The sequence below is a fragment of the Lactuca virosa genome, chromosome 2, assembly GCF_052849685.1.
Source record: "Lactuca virosa cultivar CGN04683 chromosome 2, Lactuca_virosa_CGN04683_v6, whole genome shotgun sequence".
Classification (NCBI taxonomy): domain Eukaryota; kingdom Viridiplantae; phylum Streptophyta; class Magnoliopsida; order Asterales; family Asteraceae; genus Lactuca; species Lactuca virosa.
The window spans coordinates 258,512,735-258,540,176 of NC_136427.1; the positions used below are offsets into that span (position 1 = coordinate 258,512,735).

At 35.7% G+C, this 27,442-nt stretch overlaps 2 protein-coding genes across 2 annotated transcripts; one reads left to right on the top strand and one right to left on the bottom strand.

The window, feature by feature from the left end:
• Positions 1–471: 471 nt before the first annotated feature.
• LOC145158432 (uncharacterized) lies at positions 472–1,082 on the bottom strand. The gene is made up of 2 exons (XM_079077331.1): positions 765–1,082; positions 472–699 (listed from the first exon to the last, which is right to left on the bottom strand). Exons 1-2 carry the CDS (start codon positions 1,080–1,082, stop codon positions 472–474), a joined length of 546 nt encoding a protein of 181 aa, XP_078933457.1.
• A 1,922-nt stretch (positions 1,083–3,004) lies between these two features.
• Positions 3,005–5,293, top strand: LOC145160886 (P-loop containing nucleoside triphosphate hydrolases superfamily protein). Its single transcript, XM_079080264.1, has 5 exons — positions 3,005–3,274; positions 3,765–4,423; positions 4,506–4,605; positions 4,701–4,899; positions 4,994–5,293. The coding sequence occupies exons 1-4, from the start codon at positions 3,125–3,127 to the stop codon at positions 4,893–4,895; spliced, it is 1,104 nt and encodes a 367-aa protein (XP_078936390.1). The 5' UTR covers positions 3,005–3,124; the 3' UTR covers positions 4,896–4,899; positions 4,994–5,293.
• Positions 5,294–27,442: the final 22,149 nt, after the last annotated feature.

Here is a 27,442-nt window from a genome sequence, read left to right on the forward strand (position 1 = left end):
GAAACATTTCTTTCACCAGAACTAAACGCTTATGAACTCACCAACTTTATGCTGATATTTTAAAACTGCTTGTATTCTCAGGGCAACAATAGACACGTACTCTTGCCAACTTTTGGAGAAGACGGAGCATTTTGGAGTCACATCTTTTACTTTTGTTATATACTGTTACGTACAAACCATGTTTTCAAACAATGTAAATATTCTTATTATAATGTAATGGTTGTGTTTACTTCGCTTACTATGATACAACTGTTGTGATACTACGAATGACGTCACCCCGCCCCCGGACGTTTCCGCCGTCCGTTCCGACGGTTCGGGGGTGTGACACTTTTCCACAAATTTCTTAGCAACTGTTGCAATATCTTCCCCGATTTCAAGCAATCTTGAATTCGATACATATTTGCCCTTATCTTTACCGTTATCTTTACTTTTATTTTGACTCTTTTCCGTATCTGTAGTCTTTTGTTTTTTTTATTGAGCGGAGGACTCCGCACTGAGACTTATAGTTTCTTGTTGAGTGCAATCGATGTCGTCAAAGTCATGCAAACTATAGTGGCTTGAATCTTGAGTAGGACGTGGATGGGTAGAAGTTGGCCCCCAACTATGAATGTCTGTCGCAGTCGCGCCTTCAAACAACCGTGTGCAAAGATCGGGGTACGGTAGTGGCGTGCGTCTCAAAGAATCCACATGTTTGTTTGACTGTTTGGAAAAAATATTTTATTATTTAAACATGATAATATATTTTTTATAACTAAACAAAATACCTTCGATTCTAGTTCCCATTCTTCTTTGGAAAGATTGAAGGTGTTGGTTGTTGAATTGTACACATTGCCGGTTTTGTTTTTTAACTTCAAAAAAACACCAAACTTTGACTTTAGGTAGTCATAGCGGTTCTTCATTTGTTTTTGGTCGGCAATAAAGTTATGTTCAATTTTTAATGTTTCAGCTACATTCCTCCAAGATAGTGCTTTCAAACTACTCCCTTTCCGTCCATTGACCGTAACTTCAAGTAAACAAGCTTCTAGAAACGTTTTCTCTACACCTTCAACCTTCCAACTAATCATATCCTTCTTTTCTCCCATTTCTGTGATCAATTCAACAAAAAAATGCATGTTTTAGCAACAAGTTAAGCATTGCAAATACACATTTTCAACAACAATTTAAGCAATATAAAGACACATTTTCAACAACTGCTTCAACAAAACAAATGCACAATTCAGCAAAACTAATGGATATTTCATGTTAACAGCAAGAACATATATGATTTCACTATAACATCAAACACAAATATTATGTCAGCAACAACATTTCAGCATAATACTCAAACATAAAAACATTAAACATAAAAATTTGAGTATAAAAAATCAAACATAACATAAAAAATTCAACATCAACATTTCATCATATCCATTGAACACATTCAGATTCGATCATATAACATCAAAATCAAGCATATAGCATCATAATCGAGCATATAACATCAAAATCGAGCATAACATCAAATATTGATTTTGATTGAACAAATCAGAAACTGATAGCATAACAATTTTGATTTTTGATTTTCAAGATTGAGGGGAAAGAAGGAAGAAACAGAAGAAGACCACTGAATTCGATTTTAAAATAAGAAGAGAAACAAACCTGCTGCGGTCGGCGGAAGAACGAGTTGGAGACGGAAGACCTTGCGACGGCGGAGGAAGGCGACGTTGTTGGGTGCAGCGGCGTCGACGATTTGGGTGGGCGGCGTCGCTGGCGTCGTGGGAAACTGAAGAGAAGAAGATGCGAAGCAAGCAGGCGTGGAGGGAAGAAAAGAAGAGGAGGCGGTCGATCCTGTTTAGGGCAAATAGAAACGCGCGTCTCTTTTTTTATTTTCCAGACGTTGTTTAATATCTGAAAAAATAAGAGGCATTTTAATTTAAGAGGTAAAAAATAATACACAAACAAACGCTCTAAATCTGAAAATTTAAGACATTGCCTCTTAATTTGCAATTAAGAGGTAAACAAACAGGACCTAAATGTTTGAAAATTTATGTTTTGGGCATTTCAACCCTCAAAAATATTTAAATTAAACTCTGGGACCATTTTACCAAAATAAAATGATGGTTTTATTTTATTTTATTTTATTTTATTTTTTTAGTAAAGACTATTTTAAATAGACTCATGCAAAAGGTGTTATAAAGAACACCAACCTTTCCACTAAAAAAAGTTTTCCAACTAGTTTATTAAACATAACCTAATTGTATAAGACTATAAACATAGAGAGCTTGGGTAATCCGTTCACCGATAGGATAAAACTATTTAGACTGTTTTTCGCGCGCCATAACTAGCTGATAAGATAATTTATTTTTCGAGCTTTTTTAAATTATCATGTTTGGTAAACCAAAAGATAGCTTCTAAGCTAGCTTTTTGAAAAACTACTTAGACTAGCTTTTTTATTTTTATTTTTTAAATTTTCAAATATATCCCTTAATTATTCATAGAAGACATTATTTGAAATGTCATTTTATGTTATTTTATATCTTTTAACTAACTTATGAGTTAGTTTTATCAAATGTCAACTTTTATTAGCTAGCTTTTCAACTATCAGCTAGTTTTACAGCTATCAAGTAGTTTTTCATAAAACAACTAACTATTCGGCTATCAACTAACTTTTTAGTTAGTACGTCAAACATAGCTTTAATTAAAAAAATAACACTACACCTTATTTCTTGGCATAATGTTCCCAACTCCAAATAATAAATCACATTTTTTCGAAATATGTTTGTCAATAGATGTCAATTCGTAGTCCGTAGACCTTTTGTAGGCACTCAGATTAAACTTGTTCGTTTTCTTATATTTACTTTCATGCAATCTAATGACTAATATAACTAGAATAAGTAAACATTTCAATTAACTTTGCAAGTCAACCGATATATTAAAGCCCATAAAAGGGCCCAACTATACATTCCAACCCTCTAAGCCTACGAATAATCAAAACAGCCCATAGGATTCGTGTCTTATGACAAACCTACCCACTACCACCAAGTACACTGCACCATTACAGAACTGCTCACAACCGCCTTCCCTTCCGAGCTCTTCGTTTTTCCGAACCAGTTTCTCCATTGATTTTTGTTTTTAGCTCCGAACAATGCCAACAGGAGAAGATTATAAGATAAAGAAGAAGAACAAATCGATCAGGAAGAAATTGCGGAGCGAGTCATCGAAGGTTTCTAATCGCATCGCCGCCATCATCGCACAAAAAAAGCGTCGTCAGTCCGGCAAACGCAGAATGTGTCAGGTATAATTAGTTGTTTTTGTATAAGATTTCTAACGGTTGATCAAATTTTTGTGGATAATTTTGAGTATTTAATTAAACCATGTCAGGAAATCTATAAGATTATATTGCTCATCTCTGTTTGTTGGAGTATGTTAGACCTACATAAGCACATGAACATCTATGTAGTTCAAATCAATTTCCTGCTGAAAAACAGTATATGACACTAATTTGTGCGGTATGCTTCTATTTAAAGAACAAACCGAATTACCTGAAAGAGTTAACTTTTAGCTTGTAGTCGTAGCTCTATAGCGTGATATGTAAGCACGTATGACTAGCAGCCGTGTACTTCATCTAAAACCTCCGTTTTAATGCAAATGTAATTCAGTCTATGTTTTCATGAGCTCTGATTTGTGATCTATATGACATGTTGGTTACCTGAACATTAAAACAGTATGATCTAACTGGAAGATCTTTTTCTCACTTTTACCTCCTTTTTGTTGCAATGATGCAGGGAATGTGTTTTAGCCTCCCTACTCCTGAGGATCCTTTCTTAGACAAACCTACAAATCTCGATTCTAAGAAAAAGGACAAGACAAAGAAGACCAAGAAAGTGGAGCCATCAAAGGGAGTTGATAATTTGTCAGAAAAAGGAAATAAGAGAAAGGCTAAAGAAGATGATCAATCAAATGGAAAAAACCAGGAACAGAAAAGGGCAAGGGTGGAGAAAGAGTCAGATAAAAAAAGCACCAAGAAACTTAGTAGCACCCGTATTTCAAAAGATGAAGGCTGCCCTTCAAAATTCTTAATCTCATGTTTGAAAACAATACAAGATATGATGCATCACAATGAAGCATTCGAACCAGGAAAGCCTCTGTTCTTTGACTCATGGGGCTTTGATTTTTGGAGATGTTATTCAAGTGGCAAACATGTATTGGAGACAAATGGAAGTTGTACAGTGGAACAGGTTGCTTGGATAGCATCAACTGCTGTTGACACCATTACAAATAAGGAAAAAGAAGGCGTATCTTTCACCACCCCTTACCTTTTATTCCTTGTACCTTCACAACAGAAAGCAATACAGGTACGTTCTGTATGCAAGCCATTAAAGGCATTTGGAATACATACAGTCAGTCTACATCCTGGTGCTTCCATAGATCATCAAATTCACGGGTAAATTACATTAACTTTATAAAACTTGAAACTGTTAATTTTTCTGATTGAATTTATTTCTGAAACTCTGTTCATGTTACAGATTAAAAACTTGTGAGCCGGAGTTTCTTGTTTGCACACCGGATAGACTTGTGGAGCTTGTTTCCAGGGAAGCCATAGATATTTCTGGAGTTGGTTCTCTGGTATGCTATATTGCTATTCATTATTCATCCTGTTTATTTTTTATAACATTAAACTAATCAATGGTTTAATTTTAATTTTTGCAATTATACAACAGATTATTGATGGATTGGGATCTTCTACTGAAGGAGCTTACCTTGAGAGCATCAAATCTATTCAAAAGCATATTTCTGTTGACCCACACACTGTGGTTTTCTGCAGTAGTGGCTTAAGTGACACAGATGTGTCAAGTCTTCTGCCAACTCCAGTGTGCAGATTGTCACGAGAGGAATCCCTTATCAACAAGAAATAGCAATGTACTTCCATTGATTTGTTTATTATAGCATCTTACTTTTGGGTCTGAATCATGTTCATTTAGTTTTATTTATTAAAATTACCAACATGTTACAGGGAGAATGAACCTGGGGTTTGTGTGTATGATTGATTTGGAAGATACAGATGAGGCTGATTTAAGCAGAGTTGGGGTGGTGAATGGTGATTATATTTATATTGGTGTTGAGATGGTTGAGTATAAAGATATTCTCACAAGAATGTCTTGGGATACTTTAAAAAGGAAATTTAATGTGATTTTAAGGAGAGAAGATGTAACAATTGCAGGACAATGAGTTTTATTGTTCTCAAAAGTCAAAACTACTCATTTTTTATTCACATATGGGTATCCTTTTTTTATTTTTGACCTTGAATTTTTTATGAATCCGAGTATTGTATTTGCTAAAATGTAAAAGAAGGCATTAGGCAGGTGAGACAAGCAAAATCGTGACTGTTGTATTTGTAGTTTTATTGCTGATTAGAACACTGGAAAGTGGTAATAGTTGCTGTGTTCTGGTTATGCACTTATGCTTGAGCTTTTTTCAGGGCTAATCACTAAAATGCTCAAAATGGGTGGTGGATTCCTATTACCAAATAACTATTTTTTCAACATCCATCTCAAAGTAGCCAGCCAATTCATTATCAGTCTTTTTTTTTTCCCCTGAAATCATTATCTTTGCATTTTTTTTGTTATTTGATAAGCAGATTTTTATAGTGATTATTTTTGTAAGGGTTTGTCAATTTTTTCAAGTGTTTTAGTTTAGTCATTATATTTTATTTAAGCTATCATTAATCATTAAATTTGTTTATTTATTTTTGACAAATCTTCATAAATGGTCCCTGTGTTTTTTTAGAATATTAAGTTTAGTTTCTAACTTTTTTTTTGTCTTCAATGATTGTCTCTGTGATTTAAAAACTTTTTATAGAGAGTCCTTATGGCTAACACTGTCTGTTTCGGTCCGTTAAGTTAGAACACGTGCCAGACATGTGAGGGCAAAATTATGTTTTACAAACCAAATGACCATTAATGAAGTTTTAAATAAATAAACAAAAAATCTTCATAAATGGTCTATGTGATTTCTCAGAATATCAAGTTCCGAATTTTTTTAGTCTAATGGAAGATTCATGTGTTTTCAATTTCTATTTTTCTATCGTGATTAGTCTCCAACTCATACGAAATGACTTATTTTTCCTTTTTATTTTCGTTTCCATTTTTTTATTACAACAATTAAAAAAAGCAAAAAGATAAAATAAAATACAACCTCTAACCATACCAAGTATCGGTCAACGCTTGCCACCACTAGAACTATGGTGTAACAATACCTCTGCCGCTGTAGCACTTGCCATTCAAACGTCTTTTTTCCTCTTCCACTTCAGTTCTCGACGACGACACTTTACAGAAAAACCCTAGAGTCGACAGTGACACTTTGTAGATCCTAGGTTACGACAACATTGTGTTATGAACTCCTGATGCTTAATAGGGTTCCGAGACGTTGTCTCTCTCATTTCTCGCCAAAAACCTCTTACAGCCTTTGGGTTGGACATTATGAGCGACGGAATTGGTTCGACCTGGTGGATACGATCTCCGACGGTGGTTGTTCATGGTGAGAGAGAGACGAGGATGGAAAAGTTGGTCTCAGTTTTTGTTACTAATGGGACAAAGGGTTGGTGGGTAGGTGTGATTTTTTTTTTTCTATTTTTTTTCAAATAGTTTTAATAAAGGAAACTGTAAAAGAAAGCAAAAAAGAGTATAAAAGTCTTTTTATATAGGTGAAAGACCAACCATGATAAAAATTGAAACCAAACGAATATTCCATGAGACCAAAAAAAATTAGAGACTAAACTTGATATTTTGGGAAATTACATGAATTATCTATGAATATTTTTTCTTTATTTCTTTAAAACTTCATGAATGGTCCCTTGGTTTGTAAAAAACGATTTTTCTCTCACATGCATTGCACGTGTTCTAACATAATGGATCAAAATGAACGGTGTTAGCCATAAGGACTACCAATGAAAAAAATTATGCCGCGATGACCATTTTTGAAGACAGAAAGTTGGAAAAACATAGTGACCATTTATGAAGCTTTGTCTTTATTTTATTTTTTATATTAGTTACTCTAATCGGTTAGGCTGGACGGAGCGGGTTCGACAATAGCCTCAGCGAACACTGGGCCGAACCCTCGACATGCCGAGCTAGGTTCGACAACTCGATAGAAATGTGTCGAGTTTCTTTCTTCTTCCTTCCCTCTTTCTCCTTCCTTCTCCCTCACTCGATAGACCACCCCCTCTTCTCCCTCTCTTCTTATTCCGAGCTTTCTTCCCCCATTTTGCTAATGTGACGTTCGACAGTCTCGACACCACTTCGAGAAGCCTTATAGCCGGTGTAAGTGACGTTGATGAAGACATCAACATGGAACGACGTGATCAAATGTTATAATTAGTTATCGAATTTCTCTAGGTGTTTTACTTTAGCCATTATATTTTTATTAAAGTTGCCATTAGTTATTCACCTTGGATATGATCTCCGACGGTGGTTGTTCATGGAGAGAGAGAGAGAGAGAGAGAGAGAGAGAGAGAGAGAGAGAGAGAGAGAGAGAGAGAGGATTGAAAAGTTGGTCTTAGTTTGTGTTACTAATGGGACAAAGTGTGGGTGAGTAGGTGTGATTTTTTTTTTCTATTTTTTTCATATAGTTTTTATAAAGGAAAATGTAAAAGTAAGTAAAAAAAAGTATAAGAGTCTTTTTATAAATGTGAAAGACGAACCACGATAAAAATTGAAACCACACGAATATTTCATGAGTCCAAAAAAATTAGAAACTAAACTTGATATTTTGGAAAACCACATAGACTATCTATGAGGATTTTTTCTTTATTTATTTAAAACTTCATGAATGGTCATTTGGTTTGTAAAAAACGATTTGTCTCTTACATGCATTGCACGTGTTCTAACTTAACGGACCAAAAATAAACGGTATTAGCCATAAGGACTATCTATGAAAAAAATTATGCCATGAGGACCATCTTTGAAAACAAAAAAGATAGGGACTAAACTTGATATTTTGGAAAAACATAGTGACTATTTATGAAGATTTGTCTTTTTTTTTTTTTTTTTTAAATATCAGTCACTCTAACCGATTATAGCCGGTGTAAGTGATGTTGTTGCAGACATCAACATGAAACGACGTAATCAACTGTTATAATTTGTTATCAAACTTCTCTAGGTGTTTTACTTCAGGCTCTGTAACACTCAAAAAATCATAAAATTTTATAATTTTAAAATCAATTATTAACCATCATTTTTTACAAAAAGAGTCATTGTTTCAAAAGTAGAGTCATATCAGAGTGTCCCAAAAATCCATATCATGAATTAGAAAGATGTGCACGATCAGACCTCCGCTTTCCCACGATCCTCAGAAGTACTTGAAACAATAAACTAAAACTGTAAGCCAAAGCTTAGTGAGTTCCCCCAAAGTATCAACACACTACATAACAAACAAAGCATGCAAATATGAGCCTTCAGCTTGTCTGGACCGCCTCGCAGGGTCTATAGCCTATCTGGACCGCTCTACGAGCCTTCGGCATGACTGGACCGCCTCGTAGGGCCTACAGTCTATCTAGACCGCTCCTCGGGCTTTCGGCATGACTGGACCGCCTCGTAAGGCCTACAGCCTATCTGGACCGTCCCGGGTGTCTTGGCCTTCAGCACAAAGCAGGACCGCCTCAACCCAACCACAATATGTCGACATATGTAACCGATAAGCATAAAGACAGAACCAACAAATACAGATAATCATACAGATATACTAATAAGCCATATACTAGCATAGTATTATCCTATAACAAGGATACATACTCTAGTGGGCAGTCATTGGTGCCTTCGACCCACAAGTACAGTGAGGAAAACTCATATCTCAGTCTGAACTCAAGCTGAAAAATCTCTGATCCGAAAACCGGCTCTACTCGACACCTATTATCCAAAATATTACCCAACTTAAATTAATACCACATTACCCAAAATACCTTATGGTCAAGATTGGTCAAACGTAACAAACCAACTGAGTCAACCCAGCCGAGTCGACCCAACATCATACGTGGGGCTTACACAGATGTACGTGAGGCGTACTTTGTTTGACTGAGGAGTAGGAGTGAAGACCAGATACACACAACATATCCTTCGGTATGCCCAACATACATACCTGGTCAGCAACCCCTTATCAAAAGGGCTTAATACCTTAAGACTTTTCATCCCAAACCAGATCCAAGTCCAAAATGTTGTCCTTGACCATAAAGTTTCCAACTTTATGGTTTTGCAGGGCCATTAAGATCTTAACACTAAAAACCCTAACATCTTAAGCCATTATGAACACCAAACTCATGCATGGGGAAGAACTAAGAGCCAAGATCATATTTTTATCACTCCAACTATCCTAAAACGTCCAAAAGGACAACTCATTGGGTCTAGGGTAGCTCATACCCCAAAGGACCAAGAACATAGGGCTAAAAAGCATAAACTTTGAACATAAGCAATATCTAATGATAGGATCATCAAGTTCAAAAATTTATACCTCAAAATGAAGCTTGGAGGTGTGGTGTTCGTGGATCTATGAGGTCTTGGTCTTCCAAGTTGAGGCTTCTTTCTTCACCTTGCTTCAAAGGTACCACAAAAAGACACTTTTGAGCTCAAAGGAACATACACAAAGGATTAGGGTTGCAATGGATGAAATGAGGGTTGGAGGCTGGTGAGGGAGTGAGCACTTGAGAGTTAATGATGTTTATATAGGGTGCAAACCCTAAAAATTAGGGTTTGTGAACCAGACACGTACGCCCTGTGTACGCTAGGTACGCCCAACGTACGTGAGTCCGCCTCAAAATTATAAAAATGCAACTATGGGCCATTTTGCAAGGTTTCTCATACACAAAGGCTAAAATGCAATAACTCTTCATACTTAGGGTTAAAATTGAAAATACTTCATCATCAGAACGTTACAACGACGTGGGAGGCTTTTACCGATGATATAAGCCTATGTGACACTTTTACCGGTGGTGAACACCACACTCGAACCTTTTTTTCTTGCCGGTGGTAAATCTCATAGGTGAATCCACCGATGACAAATCTCGATGGTAAACCTTTTCTTATTTCCTGATTGATCATTGCAATTTTTTTTAACACAAATACCATTATATATATCATTGGTCAAAAAACCACCACACCAATTCATAGACAAAGTGTGACAAAAATTGTAAAAGCTTATGCAACGTCTATATGACATCCTTTTACCATTGACAAAAAAACTACAACATCCTTTAGCCTTAGTCATTATATTTTATTAAAGTTACCATTAGTCATTCACTTTATTTAAAAATTTCATTTTAATCGTTCTATTCTTTTGTTATCATTTATTTAAAAAATACTTTTGTTTTAATATTCTCTATAAGTAAACTTGTTATATCAATTATTTTAGAATAAATTAGGGATTAACATCGGTCCACCTGGACCATAGCAGACCGAAAACCAAAAAACGGATAATGAATTTAGTAGGAAATTGTATATGATTGATCTATTTTTGTTATCTCGAAAACTTAATGATTAGAAATGACCTAAACTCTTTTTGGAAAATCAGTTTTAACAAAAATATATGGTTATTTTATTATAAATATTTAAAAAATGGTATATGATTGATTATTTTTGTCATTTTATCTCTTGTTTCATGTGTATGATTCGATTTGGTCCTTGTCAACTATCGATCGACATGCAAGGAAGAGTGAAATTGAAGTGAAATTGAAGTATGGGTTTGTCAGGTGTAATACTTTTGGTCCAAATCTTTTCGTAGGTGTCAAAATGAAGGCTTTTTACTCAAGTTTTTATGTGTACGTTTGTGAGACTTGTAGTTATAGGTTCCTCCATTTTCCCACCATAGTGGAATAGAACGAGTCATATTAAAGAAATTAAATGCCGTATTATATTTTTTTTTCTAAATTTATAGGGTTTACTTTTATTGCTTTTTATGGCATACAAAGTATTCTTTCATACCAATAGATTATTCCGTTCATCCATGTCATATATGATATCAACTTTTTGATATCAGTTTCAAAGATTTATTTCCACTTTATTTTTTTATTTTTTTTTTTAAATAAAAGGTTCAATACATATCGATTGAAGGCAAACGGGCAACAAGCTGCGCCGCTAGCCCTTTTTGGATGACAAAACCAATTCTTTTGAAAACTACATTTGTGGATCTAGGAGATATGACATTAGAATGCATGACCCGTTGGACTCTATTGAGGAGCTACACCGCCTCTGGTGCGAGAAAACCAAATGTATCGAATGCAAAAGGTACAAACACATGTTGATTTTCTATACATGCATTCTCGTGCTTTACCACTTTGCACGCAGCGGCTTTCAAAGCGGCATGCCCAGCTGTGAAACCCCCGCTCCCCAAACCAACGAGAGGAGAGACCCCAGTAAGATCCACACACGCATGCTTCCCTCCTATCCATCCAAAGACCAAAATGTCAGCAGGTCTAAGTGTGGACCTTCCATCCTGCGGGTCTGTCAAAAAGTTCACCGACGCTTCTTTCTTCACAGAAATACCAGCACGCCGACAAGCATCAAAGAGAACATCCCGAACCACATCATGTCTGTACTTGAAACCAGAGAGCTCTCTACAATGAACCGCGTGTTCCCCAAAGGTATCCAAACATGCCTTGCGGCAAACCAGACATATCTCGTCAATTGGGAATATGGGAATCATGAGGCGGTAACGAAGGATAGTTCGGTACTCCACATGAGACATATGCTGGCCAAGACCATCAATAGGGATAGCTAGCAGAAAATCATGAGCATGAGGTGCCCGCAGACACTCAAAGACTGCTTTCCGTCTGACAGTCATGTCGTAGTCGACTTTCATATCTTGGATGATTTTGCTAAAAAGGGCACACGCCAAAACTTTTTGGGATTTAGGGGGGGCGGTGTCCTTATTAGTGAAACCGCTACAGTCAAATCCCGGAAGCGTATCGCGAAGACGAGTCATAACACATAGGTAATCCGAGTCCATACCACATACACCACTGTCACGTAAGATGTGGTCTTGTAATGCCCAAGATTGGGCCCTCGAGGCTACAAATGCGTAGGAGGAAACCTCGTATGCCGAGTACAAACCCAAACCACCAAAACGAATAGGTAAGGAAGCCAGACGCCACTGAATGTCTCCAAAGAAGGGGCCTCCACATACCACCATATCCTCGATAGACCTGTGCAATCCTTTGTCAAGGAACAAAGCTGCCTCTTCTATGTGTACTGGCTGGCATGTCCTTAAACCAAAGAAAAGTTTTGCAATGCCCATACATGATCGAAGCAAAAGGAGCTCACTTTGCGGGTCACATAGTTGTGGAAGAAGGCCCATCAAATCAACAGCATTGACCGCTCTCTTCATGGCCAACCCGCTAACAAACCCTGCGTCTTTGCTAACAGCCCCCCCAAGGAGCTTCACCCCCAAAGAAGGTCTCCCTATATCCGTTGGGAATAAATCGGCACGTAGCTTCCTACTATCGCAGGAGGGCCAAAAAAATCTCCGTTTTCTTGATGTTTAACTCAAGACCCAAACCTGGACCATGCAACCGAATAATGTTCAACACTCTAGCCACCTCCTCTGAATCCCCAATGACAGTCCCATCATCTAGATACCAAGCATGGAGAAGGAGCTTACAATTGTCTCTAATCTTGTGCACAAGCGGGTGCAAAACGAGGAAAAAAGAAGAGGGCCCAAGGGGTCACCTTGCTGCACCCCACTGGCAGACCATATATGTTGGTCTCCGATATAAAGTCTCGCTGCTTGCCCGTACAAGAAATTCACCCACAAAGAAATGGAAGGGCACATCTTCTTAACCTCGTGGAGCAATGCTGATCGATCTACCAGGTTAAAGGCATTCGAGAAATCCACAGTCAGCATTACAAGAGACCCATCAACATGGTGTTCACTCAACACCCTATTGGCACTGTGTAACACAATCTCGGCACCACCGGATACACCAACCCCGAACTGAAAATCATTAAGGTACTTGGTCATTTCTTTACCCACACCTTTCATGGCAACCTTGGAAACCAGACGTCTCCATATAGTGCCTACTGCAATCGGACGAATCCCGTTGTCAGGTTTAAGTAGAGGCGTGAGAGGAGCGGATGCAACAAACTCTGCCAAAATGGTTGGACATCTTCCCGCTAACAACATTACAACGATAGTATGTTAAGGTATATGTATTAAATGGTCAAAGAAAATATAATAAATTATAGTGGTCCGATTCAATATGCATGTAACATACAGCTTATTAATCATTTCACTATGTTTAAATTTTTCATCGTATTTTAATTCCCGACACATCTGTTGCATGGTCTTATTTATTGTTCAAAACAATTATTTTTGGTGGATTTTCCTTTTCGTACATAATAATCTAATCGAATCACATTCTTTTCTTTCAAGACGTGGGATTAATAACAACAAAAACATAATATATAACGACCAACTTAAGAATTTGTAATAGGATCGTCTAAATTTTCTTTACCCAAACATATTAACAATGAAAAAATAATTATATGAAATTAAGTCATTAACAATATTAAATTATTTTACTAAAAACATGATTCATTAGACATTAGTATCGAAATATATTTACCAAAAAAATAGAAGTGTTCATGTAAAATTGATTATTTGGAGAACGAAGCATCCAAATCAGGAAAGGTATAAATGAAATTATGAGAACATTGACTGCACACCCCTTTTAAAGACTTATTTACCAACCTTAAAAATAATATTACTAATATATTAAGATTTAACAATATAATAATCTTGTTTTAGATCAACATTTAATTAAAAATTACCTAGCCGACTATATCCAACATAGATGAAAGGTAAACCGTTAATAAAAAAAACATATACATCAAATTTTAGGCTGACTAAATCGAAAATTTCTTTAGTTTACATTTATGAGGCTGGAGGGAGTGGTGCCATCGAAACCGCACTCCCTCCCCTGTCACATAAGCGTCATGTCATTTTTTACCACACAAGTGTGGTTTCTTGCCACACCAAGGGGGTGGTGCCACACTTTTATTTATTTATTTTTTTTTGTTTTTTTTGTTAACTATTTTAATTTAATAAAACTTATTTTTTTAATAAAAAAACATAATTTTAAAAAGATAATATTTCATTAATTAAAAATACAAATACCATACATTACTTAACTTAAAAAAAACTTAAAAATTTAAAAAAACATAATTTTAAAAAAATAATATTTCATTATGACTGGTGTTTTTTCTTTGTTGGGTCGTTCGTAAAATGACATTTTTCAAAAAAAAAAATAGAGAAAAAGAGTAGAGATATAGTTAAAGTTGTGTAAAAATGTTGTGTAAAATGGTAATATATATATATATATATATATATATATATATATATATATATATATATATATATATATATTAAAGTTAAAAAAAAAAAAAAATTAACCACAAAGACCGATTCAACGGTCAAAAAAGCAGTCAAAACCCAAGGACCAATCACAGCACGCGGTAGTTTCTAGCCGCAGTGCGGCCAAGACCGCACCAGACCGCGACCTGGGGGCGGTGTTCGAGGTTGACGTGGCACAAACCGCGATCCCAGACCGCGCCCACACCCTTCAGCCTGATTGTAAAGTTATCAATTAATCGAGAAAGATTATTATTTAATCTCCTCCGCCGATACACCAACTGACCAACCCCTCAAAATCTTGGAACTTTTAGCATTGATTATTAGGGAAATTACAAAACTAACATTTTTTCCTAATTACTTATCAAAAAATAGCCAAAAAAACTCACTTAGCCAAAAATAGCCTACAAAAGAGTAGTCAACATTCGGTTGACTACGGTCAACAGGGGATGACTACGGTCAACGCCCGTTGACTACTCTTTTCCCCTAATGGGCTACTGTTTCAAGGGGCCGTCTACTTTTTCGTGGCCCATTAACCCAAACTATATAATGAAAAAAATTTCAGATTAGGTCATTTTTCTATTGTTTTTTTATTGTTAGACTACGTTTTTCTCTCAATGGAGCACCCGAAGAACAATCAGGTTTGTCTACTTTTCTTAAAAATTTTACCGTGTTTGTGATTAGGAGTAGGTTTTGTTTATGGGGATAAATTTTTTTTTGAAAAAAATTGAAAAAAAAAAATATAAAACCGTAGGTTTCATATGAAACCTACGGTGTACAAGTGCCCAATGCACTGTTTGTACAGTTTTGACTTGTACACCGTAGGTTTCATATGAAACCGTACGAACGTTCTTTTTTTTTCGTTTTAAAAAAAGAATGGTATCAATAGAATAGGAATTGGATGTATTTTGTTGTGGTATAATTTTTTTTATAAAAAAAAAGGGAAACCGTAGGTTTATTAGAAACCTACGGTGTACAAGTATTTACTGCATAGTTTGTGCAGTAAACACTTGTACACCGTAGGTTTCACAAAAAAACCGTTTTTTTTTTATTAAAAAAATTTTAATAGCCAATAAACATTTGTATCCCCTTGTATGTATCTTATGATTTTTTTTGGAAAAAAAAAGTGTAGGTTTCCTAAAATGTATGGTTTTATATATATATATATTTTTATTTTCAATTTTATTAAAAAAAAATTTGTTTAAACGTATTTGTAACGATTGTATCCCCTTGTATGTATCTTATGATTCAATGTTTTGCATGTTGTTAAAAATGATGTTATTTTCTATGTCTCAATTATAGCATACAATAGCAATGTAGTATCTATTTGAAGAAGTTTTTATGTGTATAATGTGTAGATACTTTGTATTATACTGTATTGATAAAATAACATTGTGTTTTGGTAGTTTCAGGTTTGTTATAAAATATGTTATTGTCACACCATTTTTAAAGTACAATACTATTTTTTGTATACAAGTAGTATAGAAAAGACAAAATTTTGTGTAAAATAATTTACTTTGGTATTTTATAGAAAGTAAATAGATTATATGAAATGTTTAACTGTTTTATTGTGTGATACTCCAACACTGTTTTTTTTTTATAAAACCTTATTTAACTTTATTTTTTTATTTATTTTGTAGCTTCCTAACAAAAAGATGACATGCAATATATCTGTGAAAGCTTCATGTCACAAGTTGCATGAAGTTTTGAGTCAGTTGAACGGGCCGGTTCGAGAGATATTTTCAAGGACTAGCTTTGGTTACCTCTTGGATCTACCGGCTCAGTCCGGAGACGGACTACTTATTCATGGCCTACTACTTCACATGATGCGTCCTACCCCTGAAAGTGATGCAGCTGAGCGTCTACATTTCATGTTTTTTAGACGTTCTTTATCATTTGGGCCAGAAGAGTTTTGTATTGTCTCGGGACTTTACATGGGCTGTTTTCCTACTTCAAGGATCGAATTTTCAACCATGTATAATCACGGATACGGTGATAATACATTTCGGTCCAGAGTCTTCCCGTATCGCACGGACACTACGTTACTTGTAGAAGATTTAGAGCTACTTATCTTGAACCGACGGTTCAATGAGATATCGGCTGACGATGCTGTCCGTGCGATTTTGCTATATATCCTCAATCAAGGTTTTTTGGGAAAAGAACCCAAAGACAAAGTCACGAAGGAATTTCTGTGGGTGGTGGTGAACCTGGATGAATGGAACATGTATTTATCAATTTAATATTATAAAAAAATACTATTTTTTATATGTTTAACTAATAGTTTTGCATATAATATAGGTTCTCGTGGGGGAGTTACCTATGGAGTAAAACATACCCTAGATTGTCGGGTATGTTTAAGAAATTTGAGGATCATATGTCCAAACATCCCACAAAACCTTGTGTGTATACACTATCCGGTTTTGTTATTTCGTTGAAGGTAAAAATATAATTTTAAATTTTTTGGTTTTTATTTTTTCATAATCCCTGTTAGTTATTGCTAACTCTTATATATTAATGTATATTTATTACAAGATATGGATATGAGAGATGTTCCCACTAGCTCGGGGGAATGCTGCGATACGACGAAACAATTTATATCCTCGTATGTTGCGGTGGTTTCACCTTAGGAGGTTAACATGGGAGAAAGTTTGCGATCTTTTCGATGTTGACCAGGACGAGGCACATCAACCGAAAAGAAAGATGATTGCCTCAGATGTCGAGTCATCTACTCCACATTACTTGACATATATTTCTAGTCTGAATCCTGAATCGCCAGAAGTCCCTTCTTCTGTACGCTACAACTTTAGAAAAGATGTAAGTAAAATACTAAAAGTAGTATCTAGTATATTAAAAATTTTCAACTATTATTGATATATAAAAAATTTTATGTAGGGAGCATCTTCATCTGATCCATCCTGTGGAAACAGCCGATCTACCCAGTCCACCGGAGAAACTCATACGGTGAGAATTAATAGGAGAACAGCCCGAGAAATAATGGCAAGACTTCAAAGCTTGGAGGAAGAAATCCGAGGAATAAAATGTAAAGAGGGATTTGAAAAACGGGATGACAATAATGAATTTTTTGACGCAGCGTTTGGGGTAAAATATTTCATTTTATAAATTTACTATTAATTCTTAACGAAGGTTTCGAGGTAAAATAATTATTTGTTAAATTATTTTTCGTTTAAATGTAGGGGAATGAAGATGTGGGAGGTAGTTATCGGATGCCAAGCCCGGTGAACGAACAATTCGGTAGTCCACCGAATTCAAATCGAGTAAACGAGGATGATGATGTTGGTCGTAGAAAACAAAAAAAAAACCCGCGAAGGAGGTTATAATTTTTTTTTTGTATATTAATTTTTATATTTTTTCAGAGTATATTAAATAAATTAATATGTATTTTGTAGAAGAAGAAAAAGAAGATTGTTGCCAGCAACATCGTGGATGCGGAAAATCATATACCCGTGCCTCCTGTTGCAAAACCAGGTCGTCCGGTTAGGGTATTGAAATCTTCTCAATATCTTAGCTCTCCATATGTTTCTGTAAGTTTCTTTAAAATTATATTTACTATAAATTTTTTTAACTATATGGATACTTATTGACTACGTGTATACTGTAGGTTCAAAATGCTCCCCGATATCGTCTGGGTGGGGTAATACGCAATGAACCACCACCCCCCGTTTCTTTTAGCGATCCCCCGACACTTTTATTGGAGCCGTATGTCATTCCTGGATGTGCCGCCCCTTCATTATACATGGGAAACAAACCGGCTGTTTATTTGAAACATCGGTTGTACAATGAAAGAATCGAAGCAAGGTTTTGGGATCTCCTTTTTTATTCAATTGACTTGGGATATTTAGATGAAGCGGTATGAAGACATTTGTTTATATTTAAAATTTAAATAATTGATAAGGGTCGTATGTTTAAATTAGATTTAAATGCAGCATGTTGACTTATGGGGAAGGCTTTTGAATGAGCGGAGACCGAACGATGATCGATGGACAATCATGCCATCTTCATTTTTTGCTGCATTTGAGACGTTCGAGTGGGTAGGAAGTGCATTGGGACATCCGTTTGACCCGTTAGATGGATGTAAATCTTGGTTAGAAGTTGACCGTGTAAGTAAACAAATATTATTGATTAATCACTTAAATTTTGATATTACACTAATTAAACGTTGTAACTAATTCCAACGGTTGTGTGGTAAAACAAGTTTATTTTCCAATTTGTATAAACCCACATCATTGGGTACTTGGGGAGTTATGGATGGACACGCTGTCGTTGAATTTGTACGACAGCTTGCGATCTTTTCGCGCCGTCACCATGATTGATTTTGTGCGGTTTGAAGATCTTGTAGACCGCATTCTTGTTGACATTGATTATTGGAATCACATGGGTTTGCCTGTTCAGAAAGCATCCATTACTGTTACGGATGTTACGGACGTGCCCCAACAGGAAGGGATGTTTGGAGAGTGCGGTGTGTTTATGTTCATGTTCATGGAGCAGCTTGTTTCTGGACGGGCGATTGGTATATCGACGACACCTGTTTTTGCGGCTACTAACTTTCGCAATAGGATGGGCATGGTATACTATGGATCAGTTGCAAAGGCGATTTTGTAGTTAGTTTGATTAGTAATTTTTTAGTAACAAATTATGTGTAATGTTTCATGTCGAAAGATAAAGTTGTATTTTGGTTTATGTTATCAAAATGTCCCGTTATTATGAAAGATAAAGAAAGTATCATATCGAGAGAAAATTACATATTATATAGATTAATCATAATAAACAAGCAAATATAATACAATACATATTACATACATAAACTCATAAATAATGCATAAACTTACTAGTTGATTAATCAAGAATTATCAAATTCAAACATTTTGAAAATCATTTGGAAATTTTTCTTTTTCTTGAATCACCCAATCGTATTTTTTTTGTATGTTTTTGAGAATCTTTTCCATCTTAACCTCTTCTTTGTTGGCGTAGTCTATTGCATCTTGTACCCAAACCCGTGCAATTTTAATGTCGCATTCTTTGTCTTGGATCGACCTCATTTTAGACCAGATATCGGCTTGTAACTTATCCAATCGTTTCCTATCTTCTTCAATGCCTTTAATCTCGTTCTTGATCTCTTCTTCTTTTATTAATAGTTGTGATCGCTTCTCTTGTGGCATCAACCACCATTTTTCTTGAGAGGTGGTCATCAGTTTATGTGATTGAGGTTTATAGAATACATATAAGTCTTTATATATAATTGACAATTTAACCACTTTTTTATAGGTGTTGACTACTGTAAAATAACTTATGACTACTATAATATGTGTTGTCACATCCTACCAAAACATTATTGTACTTTGACTACTGTCTTATAGGATTTGACTACTGTCTACTAGCCATTGACTACTATGTTATGTTTAGTCTTATCGAACAGTGAATATTCGACACATGATTGTTATTTGACTACTTTTTTATAGGTTTTGACTACTGTCTAATACCATTTGACTATTAGTTGATTTGATTGACTACTTTTTATAGGTTATGACTACTATCTTCTAGCCGTTGACTGTTATCTTGTGTTATATTTAATGTGGATTTGTTATCAATTCAGAAATGAAAGAAACAATAACAAAAAAAATTTAAGTGTGAAAATGACAGAAAAATCAGAGGAGATGAAAAGGATCTTGGCAAAATTTAATTGGCCATCAACGTCCAACAATAAGCCTCCTTTGGGGACAAGTTCCCATAACGTGTCAACCAATCCCCCTCCCAACGTTGATCCTCCTATAGTAGGAGAGAAGATGGATGAGGAAGTGAAAAAATTGTTGTTACAAAGAGAAGCTGAAGTGGATAAGGCTTTTAAAGATTATCGTCTCCAAAGAGACCTTCTAGACATCTATTGTGATGACATTGATCGTAAAAAGAATTGGATTATAAGTACCAGGCAAGAAATCCAATCTACCGAGAGTTCGATCCGTTCCAGTGAAGAAAATTTGCGAAAGCTTAAGAGTGAATTAGCACTTCGTGAGTACTATTTGGAGAAAAAAAGGAAGTCATTGCTATGAAAAAAGAGTATCCGTATGAGTTTCCGATGTGGTAAGAAGATGAGTAGTATTTTAATAATGTTCTTGCTTGTTGTAGTAATATAAAGGTAGTATATGTCCAAGTATGTCTTTCATTTTTAATTTTAAGGTAGTATATCTGCAACTATGTTTTTTTATTAGTGGTTGGTTAGGAGCTGCAAAATCTGTAATAGTTCCTGGTTTACTTATGTTTAGTAATCTAATTATGTTAATGTCAACTTTGTTTTATTAATTACTCAACGAAATGGTTATGTCTGCTATTTTTGAATTTTTTATTTGTAAACAACATGTGTTGTATAGTCGAATGAATTAAGAATAAATATATATTACAACATGTATAGTACACAAGCAATATAGAAAATTAAGACAACAAATTCTCATACATGGAAACACAAACCATTACAATTAAGAACATACATTACTACATCTTACGTACTTCTACTACTTAGTGGTACATACAGCCTGCATAATCGAGATTTAGACTACAACTTATACACAACAACACCAAAAAAGAAAATTCAACTACAAAGTAACGCTATCTTCAAGTGTAGTACTTTGCTTTGAAGCTTCTTCTTTGATCGAGCTAAGTTACCAACTATCAACGAATTATTGTCTTTCGCTTCATCCAGCCAACAAATAAACGCAGACTGTGGTGGCTGATAAATAAATATCAATAACATTATGTGTATTCTCTAAATATTAAATCATAAATAACAATATATATATATATATATATATATATATATATATATATATATATATATATATATATATAATTAAGTGATAACGCAAATACCTCTTTAGGAAAAGCGTAAAATAGCCGTCCAGGGTTGTTTGAAGTCCTTGATGTCCTTATAATACCTTGAGCCCCACAACTGCAATTTGCCATTTTCATTGGTTAATGAGATGGAATTTTTATTAGTGTGGCCAGGTAAATATCTTCATTTATATAGTGCCATTAAGCTACATATTCGGACACATGATTGTAGCTTGACTACTGTCTTATAGGTTTGGACTATTACCTTTTAGCATTTGACTACTATTTTACGTGTTGTCTTATCGAACAGTGAATTTCGGACACATGATTGTAGGTTGACTACTGTGTTGTACGTATTGACTACTGTCCACTTGCAGTTGACTACTGGTTTATGTGTTGTCTAATCTAACTGTTAATTTCTGACACAGGATTGTAGCTTGACTACTGTGTTATAGGTATTGACTACTGTCTACCACCATTTGACTACTACTTTAGTTTTCGAATACTGCTTCGATTCTATAAAAAGGTTTTGAAATAATTTAAATCATCGTTATTGATATATTTTACAAAGGTTCCTGTTCACCGCCCTAACGTTAAACATGAGTTTCTCATACAATGACTATGAAGACAGCTTTACCAACTTGCTTGTTTACCTCCACAACATTCAGCGTGCAAATCCCCACAGTTACACATACATCAAAACCGAAGTTATGGATCGGTTCGAACTATGTTTTGTTGCTATTCGATGTGTGGTAATGTAGTATCGATTTGTTTATTATTTTGCTAAACCATTTTAGATTAGTCTAAAAACTAATAATTATGTTATATAAAATTTGAAATAGATCAACGCATTTATAGGATGCATGCTTCCGGTCATCTTCATAAGCAGTGTCGGTATCAGAGGAGAGTATCTTAATACAATGTTCGTAGCAGTTGCTATTGATGGAAACAACAATACTACGCCAATAGCATTTGGTGTCGGGGTGGCAAATAGTGTTAACTCCTGCACTTGGTTCCTTATGAGGTTGAAGGATGCTATCGGAGCGGGTACGGAAGTTGCGCTCATAACCAACATGGGCGATACCATTACTTCTTGCATTGGTCAAGTATTCCCTGATGCTTACCATGGTTATTCGTGTAACAGTGTTTTGAATTATTGCCGATTAAGAATTGGTCAAAGCAGAAATTTAGACTACTTGTTCTTCCGTGTATGCAAAGCATATACCACACAAGACTTTAAACAAACATTTTCTAAGTTAAGTCATGGTGCACAGGAAGTTCTTCACAACATCGGACATATGAAATAGGCACGGGCCTATTTCCCTAATATACGTTGGAATGTACTAAACATTAATATTCCAGAATTCATAATGGTGTTATCGGTTAGTCAACGCAATGTACCGATAATAACGCTAATTGATGCGATTGTGCAGTACATCCAACAGACATTTGCAGAACGCTGTGTCATGGGAGGAAATATAGGAACTTTTTATAAATCAGTTAAATGCCGGTAATTTATTATCCTTTGATTTTTCAGGAATGTTGAGCACCGTATTCACACCTTACGCAGAGATGGTCCTTCAAAGGAGGATGCAAAAGTCTCGGCAATGGAAAGCAACGAAAATCCCACCTGAGATCTGTAACACCCGTAGATAAGGGCTAGTCAATTTAGAGGCCATGAGTGTCGAAAACGAATTTTCGGCAAAAGATTATTTATAATAAATAATCTTAACCAAGTTGTAGAATATTTCTCAAGGTTTCCGTACATATAAAGAACTCCAAAATCCGAGTTATAACGAAGAAGTTATGGCCCGTCGAAGTTTTACGGCAAAACCGGCACGGCACCGGGAAGCGTAAATAGTGAATTTATGATGAAGCGACTTTTAGCCTTAGTGATCTAAACAAAAGTCGTAGAAAACGTTAAACCGAGAGCGTCCATAAAAAGAACGCCCAAATCTGACTTTGTATGAGGAAGTTATGATTTTTCGAAGTTTCGGCTTAGCAGTGTACATCCCGAAACTCGAATTTTAGTTCGAGCGGTTTTTGGCTTACGCGACCTAAATGAGAGTTGAAGATCTCATTAATAGGAACTCAACGGTAAAAAGACAGACAAAAACGGAGCTTGTATGCGAAAGTTATGGACGAAGCTTAGTCTCTACTTTTCGAACGCGGCGAATTCGATACAGTTTTGTAAATCCGAGATAGAATGAGAACTAGCCAACGAGGTCTAAATGAGAGTTGAAGATCTCATTAATAGGAACTTAACGGTAAAAAGACAGACAAAAACGGAGCTCGTATGCGAAAGTTATGGACGAAGCTTAGTCTCTACTTTTCGAGCGCGGCGAATTCGATATAGTTTTGTAAATCCGAGATAGAATGAGAATTAGCCAACGAGTTCTAAATGAGAGTTGAAGATCTCATTAATAGGAACTCAACGGTAAAAAGACAGACAAAAACGGAGCTCGTATGCGAAAGTTACGGACGAAGCTTGGAGACTACTTTACTATACAATTCCTATAAATAAGAGATGAACTCTTCATAATTTCCTCACACCTTCAAACCTTTCTTTCTCTCTCTAACTTCTCTCTAACCTCCCTAAACCCCTCCCAAGTCTAGGGAACCTCCCTATCACGAGAAGAAAGCCCCGGAGCGCCCGACGGCTCCGAGAAGAAAAACTTTCGGCTCGGAAACGCTGCTCCAGCGAAGTCCGGTTTTTAATAAAAACCCGCTGTAAGTGAGCTACGCCTATACTATATTTAATATAGCTTTTATTTAATTATAGTAACATTATTAGGACCTTAAAATAATTATTTGGGCTATTATTATGAGTTATATTGAGTGTTATTTAACGCTTATATAATAGTAATAATAGCTAGACTATTAATTAGTCGCGATTAACGTTAAAACTAAACTCTAGTGGTATTAATACTAGGTTTTGGTCAAGGAAAAATTGTTTTGAGATAACGAAGTGCTGTTCAAGTACTGAGTCACCACCTAATCAAGTGAGTGCATGGTCCCTTTCATCTTACACATAGATATGAAGTATTTTATATAAATTACATGCTATGTGTGCATATTATCTGAATACTTGTTGTCTATGATGGATGAATGATTTTATACATGTTTTAAATGATTTAAATATATATTTATTTTATATCTACAAATATGTTGGGATAAAACATGGGTAGATGAAATAGTTGGTGTGTGATGAAATAAAATGATGAGAGATAGGTGATGATAGGAAGGTGATGATAATTAGGTGATGGATAGGTGATGATGAATCGGTGATGTAGGATGAAAGATACTACAACCTTGTTCGTCAATGTGGAGATGTAGTCATCTACCAGAGTATAGATGGCGACCACGGACTATTCTAGACAACCCCGTGGAAAGACCAGCAGACTTATAACCTGTAGGTGATGAATTACGAGTTCAGGCGATGTTGTGACTGCGTATTCATGTGATGATACTCTAACCCTTACTATGAGTTACGAGTTCAGGCGATGTTGTAACTACGTATTCATGCCTTAGGAACGAACATATAAGGAAATGTGATGTAAAGAGATGAGAGGTAAATACGACATAGGAGATGACCCTTAAGATAATTCTTTAGGGAATATTAAATGAAGAAAATGGGGATGGGTAATTGGGTTGATTGTTTGATTGTTTAAACATAATAATTATATTATTGTGGGTTGAAAACCCTATGTACTCACCAGGTTTCCCAACCTGACCCACTCAAGCTTATTTGTATCACAGGTGTCGATATGAAGCTACTTTAAACTGAGAGATTTAAAAGAGATGTAGATCACTAGTGTAAATGAATGTAAGTTCTGTTTATGCTTATGTTTCTGTATTGACGATGACATCCCAAATGTTTTAAAATGAATAAAAATACTTTTCTTCTGAAATGTTTTGATAACGTATTTATCATGTTTTACTGGGAACAAATTCCGCAACATTTTTATTAAAAGAGGTACTCTGATTTTATAAAGCATAAACAAAAATCGGTCTTTTCTGGCCGTGAAAATGGGGATGTCACAGTTGGTATCAGAGCATTAGTTTAAGCGAACTAGGAATTTGTAGGAAATTTCTAGACTTAAACTTAGAGTGCTAAGCGATGATTGTGAGATGAGTGTCTGCTATATTTTAGACACGAGCACTAGTTTATTTTAGGAAAGATGCCTAAAATGTTTTATGTGCTAAATGTTTTATGTTATAGCTATAGAGATGTCTTATATGCTATTATTTGTTCGGATCTATGGTCTATTGCCGACCGGATCTGGAAATTTTATGTGTTCAGATTTCTAAACGTTTAATTACGATATTAGAACTGACATGTAACTTTTCGGAGTAATAGGGAGATTTATATGTCTATCGTAAATAAAACTTTCCTATCTTAAATTCTCGCCTCGGTACACCGAATGTCTACTTTGGTGTACAAAACGTCATGGTGAAAATAGACTAGGAAATATCCGAGGAAGATGACAACCTGAGCCGAAGAATGTGACGGGTCATGCATCGGTCGTTGCGCCTGCACCCGAACCTATCACAATGGCAGAAGTTCAGGAAGTGATGCGAACCTTGATAGACTGATAAAATAGAGGAAATAATAAGGCTTACGATAGTGAATGATACCTATCAGAAGATATCGTAAGAGAGGTATCTTGCCTTTAGAATGCGTCTAATAAATAATACGTCTAGTATGGGAGAAGTACACTTTCGATTGGCAGAAAGAAAGAATTCTTGGTATAATCCATAAAGTTATCCCATGGTCTTGAATTTCCAATACCAACCGAGTTGAAGCAGAATTGATGATTGATGATGTGCATGGAAGAAGTCCTAGTAGAATCTAGGGAATTTTTTTTATGATTATTTGGACACACTCGTATGTGTTAAATTGTTTTGTGATTTTAGGACTTGGGGACTGCGAGACAATACTTGGGACGAGTATGAGTAGGTGTGAATGGTAGTAGATGCATATACTACCGGAAGCACATGACTCACACTTGGATCAGGGAAAGTCACAAGGTTACCAAGAAGCTAGTAATTGATTTCGTTTTATTCGAGTATGTCGTTACCATCGAAGATGATTGTTATTCCGACCCTAGTGGTCATATCAAATTGAGTTCGACTACGATAAGTAGGTTACGTGGTTCAGAGAACCAAGTTTGATGTAGCGTCCGACTTAAACCAAAAGATTAAAATCAAAGCGATCAATAGAAGTATCGCGATTGTCGCTAAAAAGGCTTGTAGCTAGAGATACTAAGTTTTAAGATGTGATTATGTCACATTAGAACATGAAGGAATGTATAGTCTGTTCTGGAATTTAACTCTAAGAGATTTGAGTTTAAGCACACGATGAGAGGTCATTAGAATATGACACATCGGTACGTTGTAGTAACAGAGGAGCTTATCTTAAGCTTTCTAAGAAGAAGAAAGAGTCTCCATCAAGGATCGAGATTGTGACTCGAATGTCATAGTTTGGAGTCTAACGAGCAGGTGCAAGTTCGAGCACCGCTTGCAGTCAAGAAGACCAAGAGTTAGATACACATTTGAAGGAACATAGAAGTTACGATTAATACCTAGGATGAAGAGATAACGTATGGAGTCATTATACAACCCTGTTTCGTTGATGATTCCGGGACGTAATCATCCTAAGGGGGAGATAATTGTAACACCCGTAGATCCGGGCTAGTCAATTTAGAGGCCATGAGTGTCGAAAACGAATTTTCGGCAAAAGATTATTTATAATAAATAATCTTAACCAAGTATTAGAATATTTCTCAAGGTTTCCGTACATATAAAGAACTCTGAAATCCGAGTTATAACGAAGAAGTTATGGCCCGTCGAAGTTTTACGGCAAAACCGACACGGCACCGGGAAGCGTAAATAGTGAATTTATGATGAAGCGACTTTTAGCCTTAGTGATCTAAACAAAAGTCGTAGAAAGCGTTAAGTCGAGAGCGTCCATAAAAAGAACGCCCAAATCTGACTTCGTATGAGGAAGTTATGATTTTTCGAAGTTTCGGCTTAGTAGTGTACAGCCCGAAACTCGAATTTTAGTTCGAGCGGTTTTTGGCTTACGCGACCTAAATGAGAGTTGAAGATCTCATTAATAGGAACTCAATGGTAAAAAGACAGACAAAAACGGAGCTCGTATGCGAAAGTTATGGACGAAGCTTAGTCTCTACTTTTCGAGCGCGACGAATTCGATACAGTTTTGTAAATC

Coding starts and splice junctions, on each gene's coding strand:
- LOC145160886 (XM_079080264.1), top strand. CDS start 3,125: ATGCCAACAGGAGAAGATTATAAGATAAAGAAGAAGAACAAATCGATC. Junction 4,424..4,505: donor ATAGATCATCAAATTCACGG/GTAAATTACATT, acceptor TTCATGTTACAG/ATTAAAAACTTGTGAGCCGG. Junction 4,606..4,700: donor TTTCTGGAGTTGGTTCTCTG/GTATGCTATATT, acceptor ATTATACAACAG/ATTATTGATGGATTGGGATC.
- LOC145158432 (XM_079077331.1), bottom strand. CDS start 1,082: ATGGGAGAAAAGAAGGATATGATTAGTTGGAAGGTTGAAGGTGTAGAG. Junction 700..764: donor AATGGGAACTAGAATCGAAG/GTATTTTGTTTA, acceptor TTTTCCAAACAG/TCAAACAAACATGTGGATTC.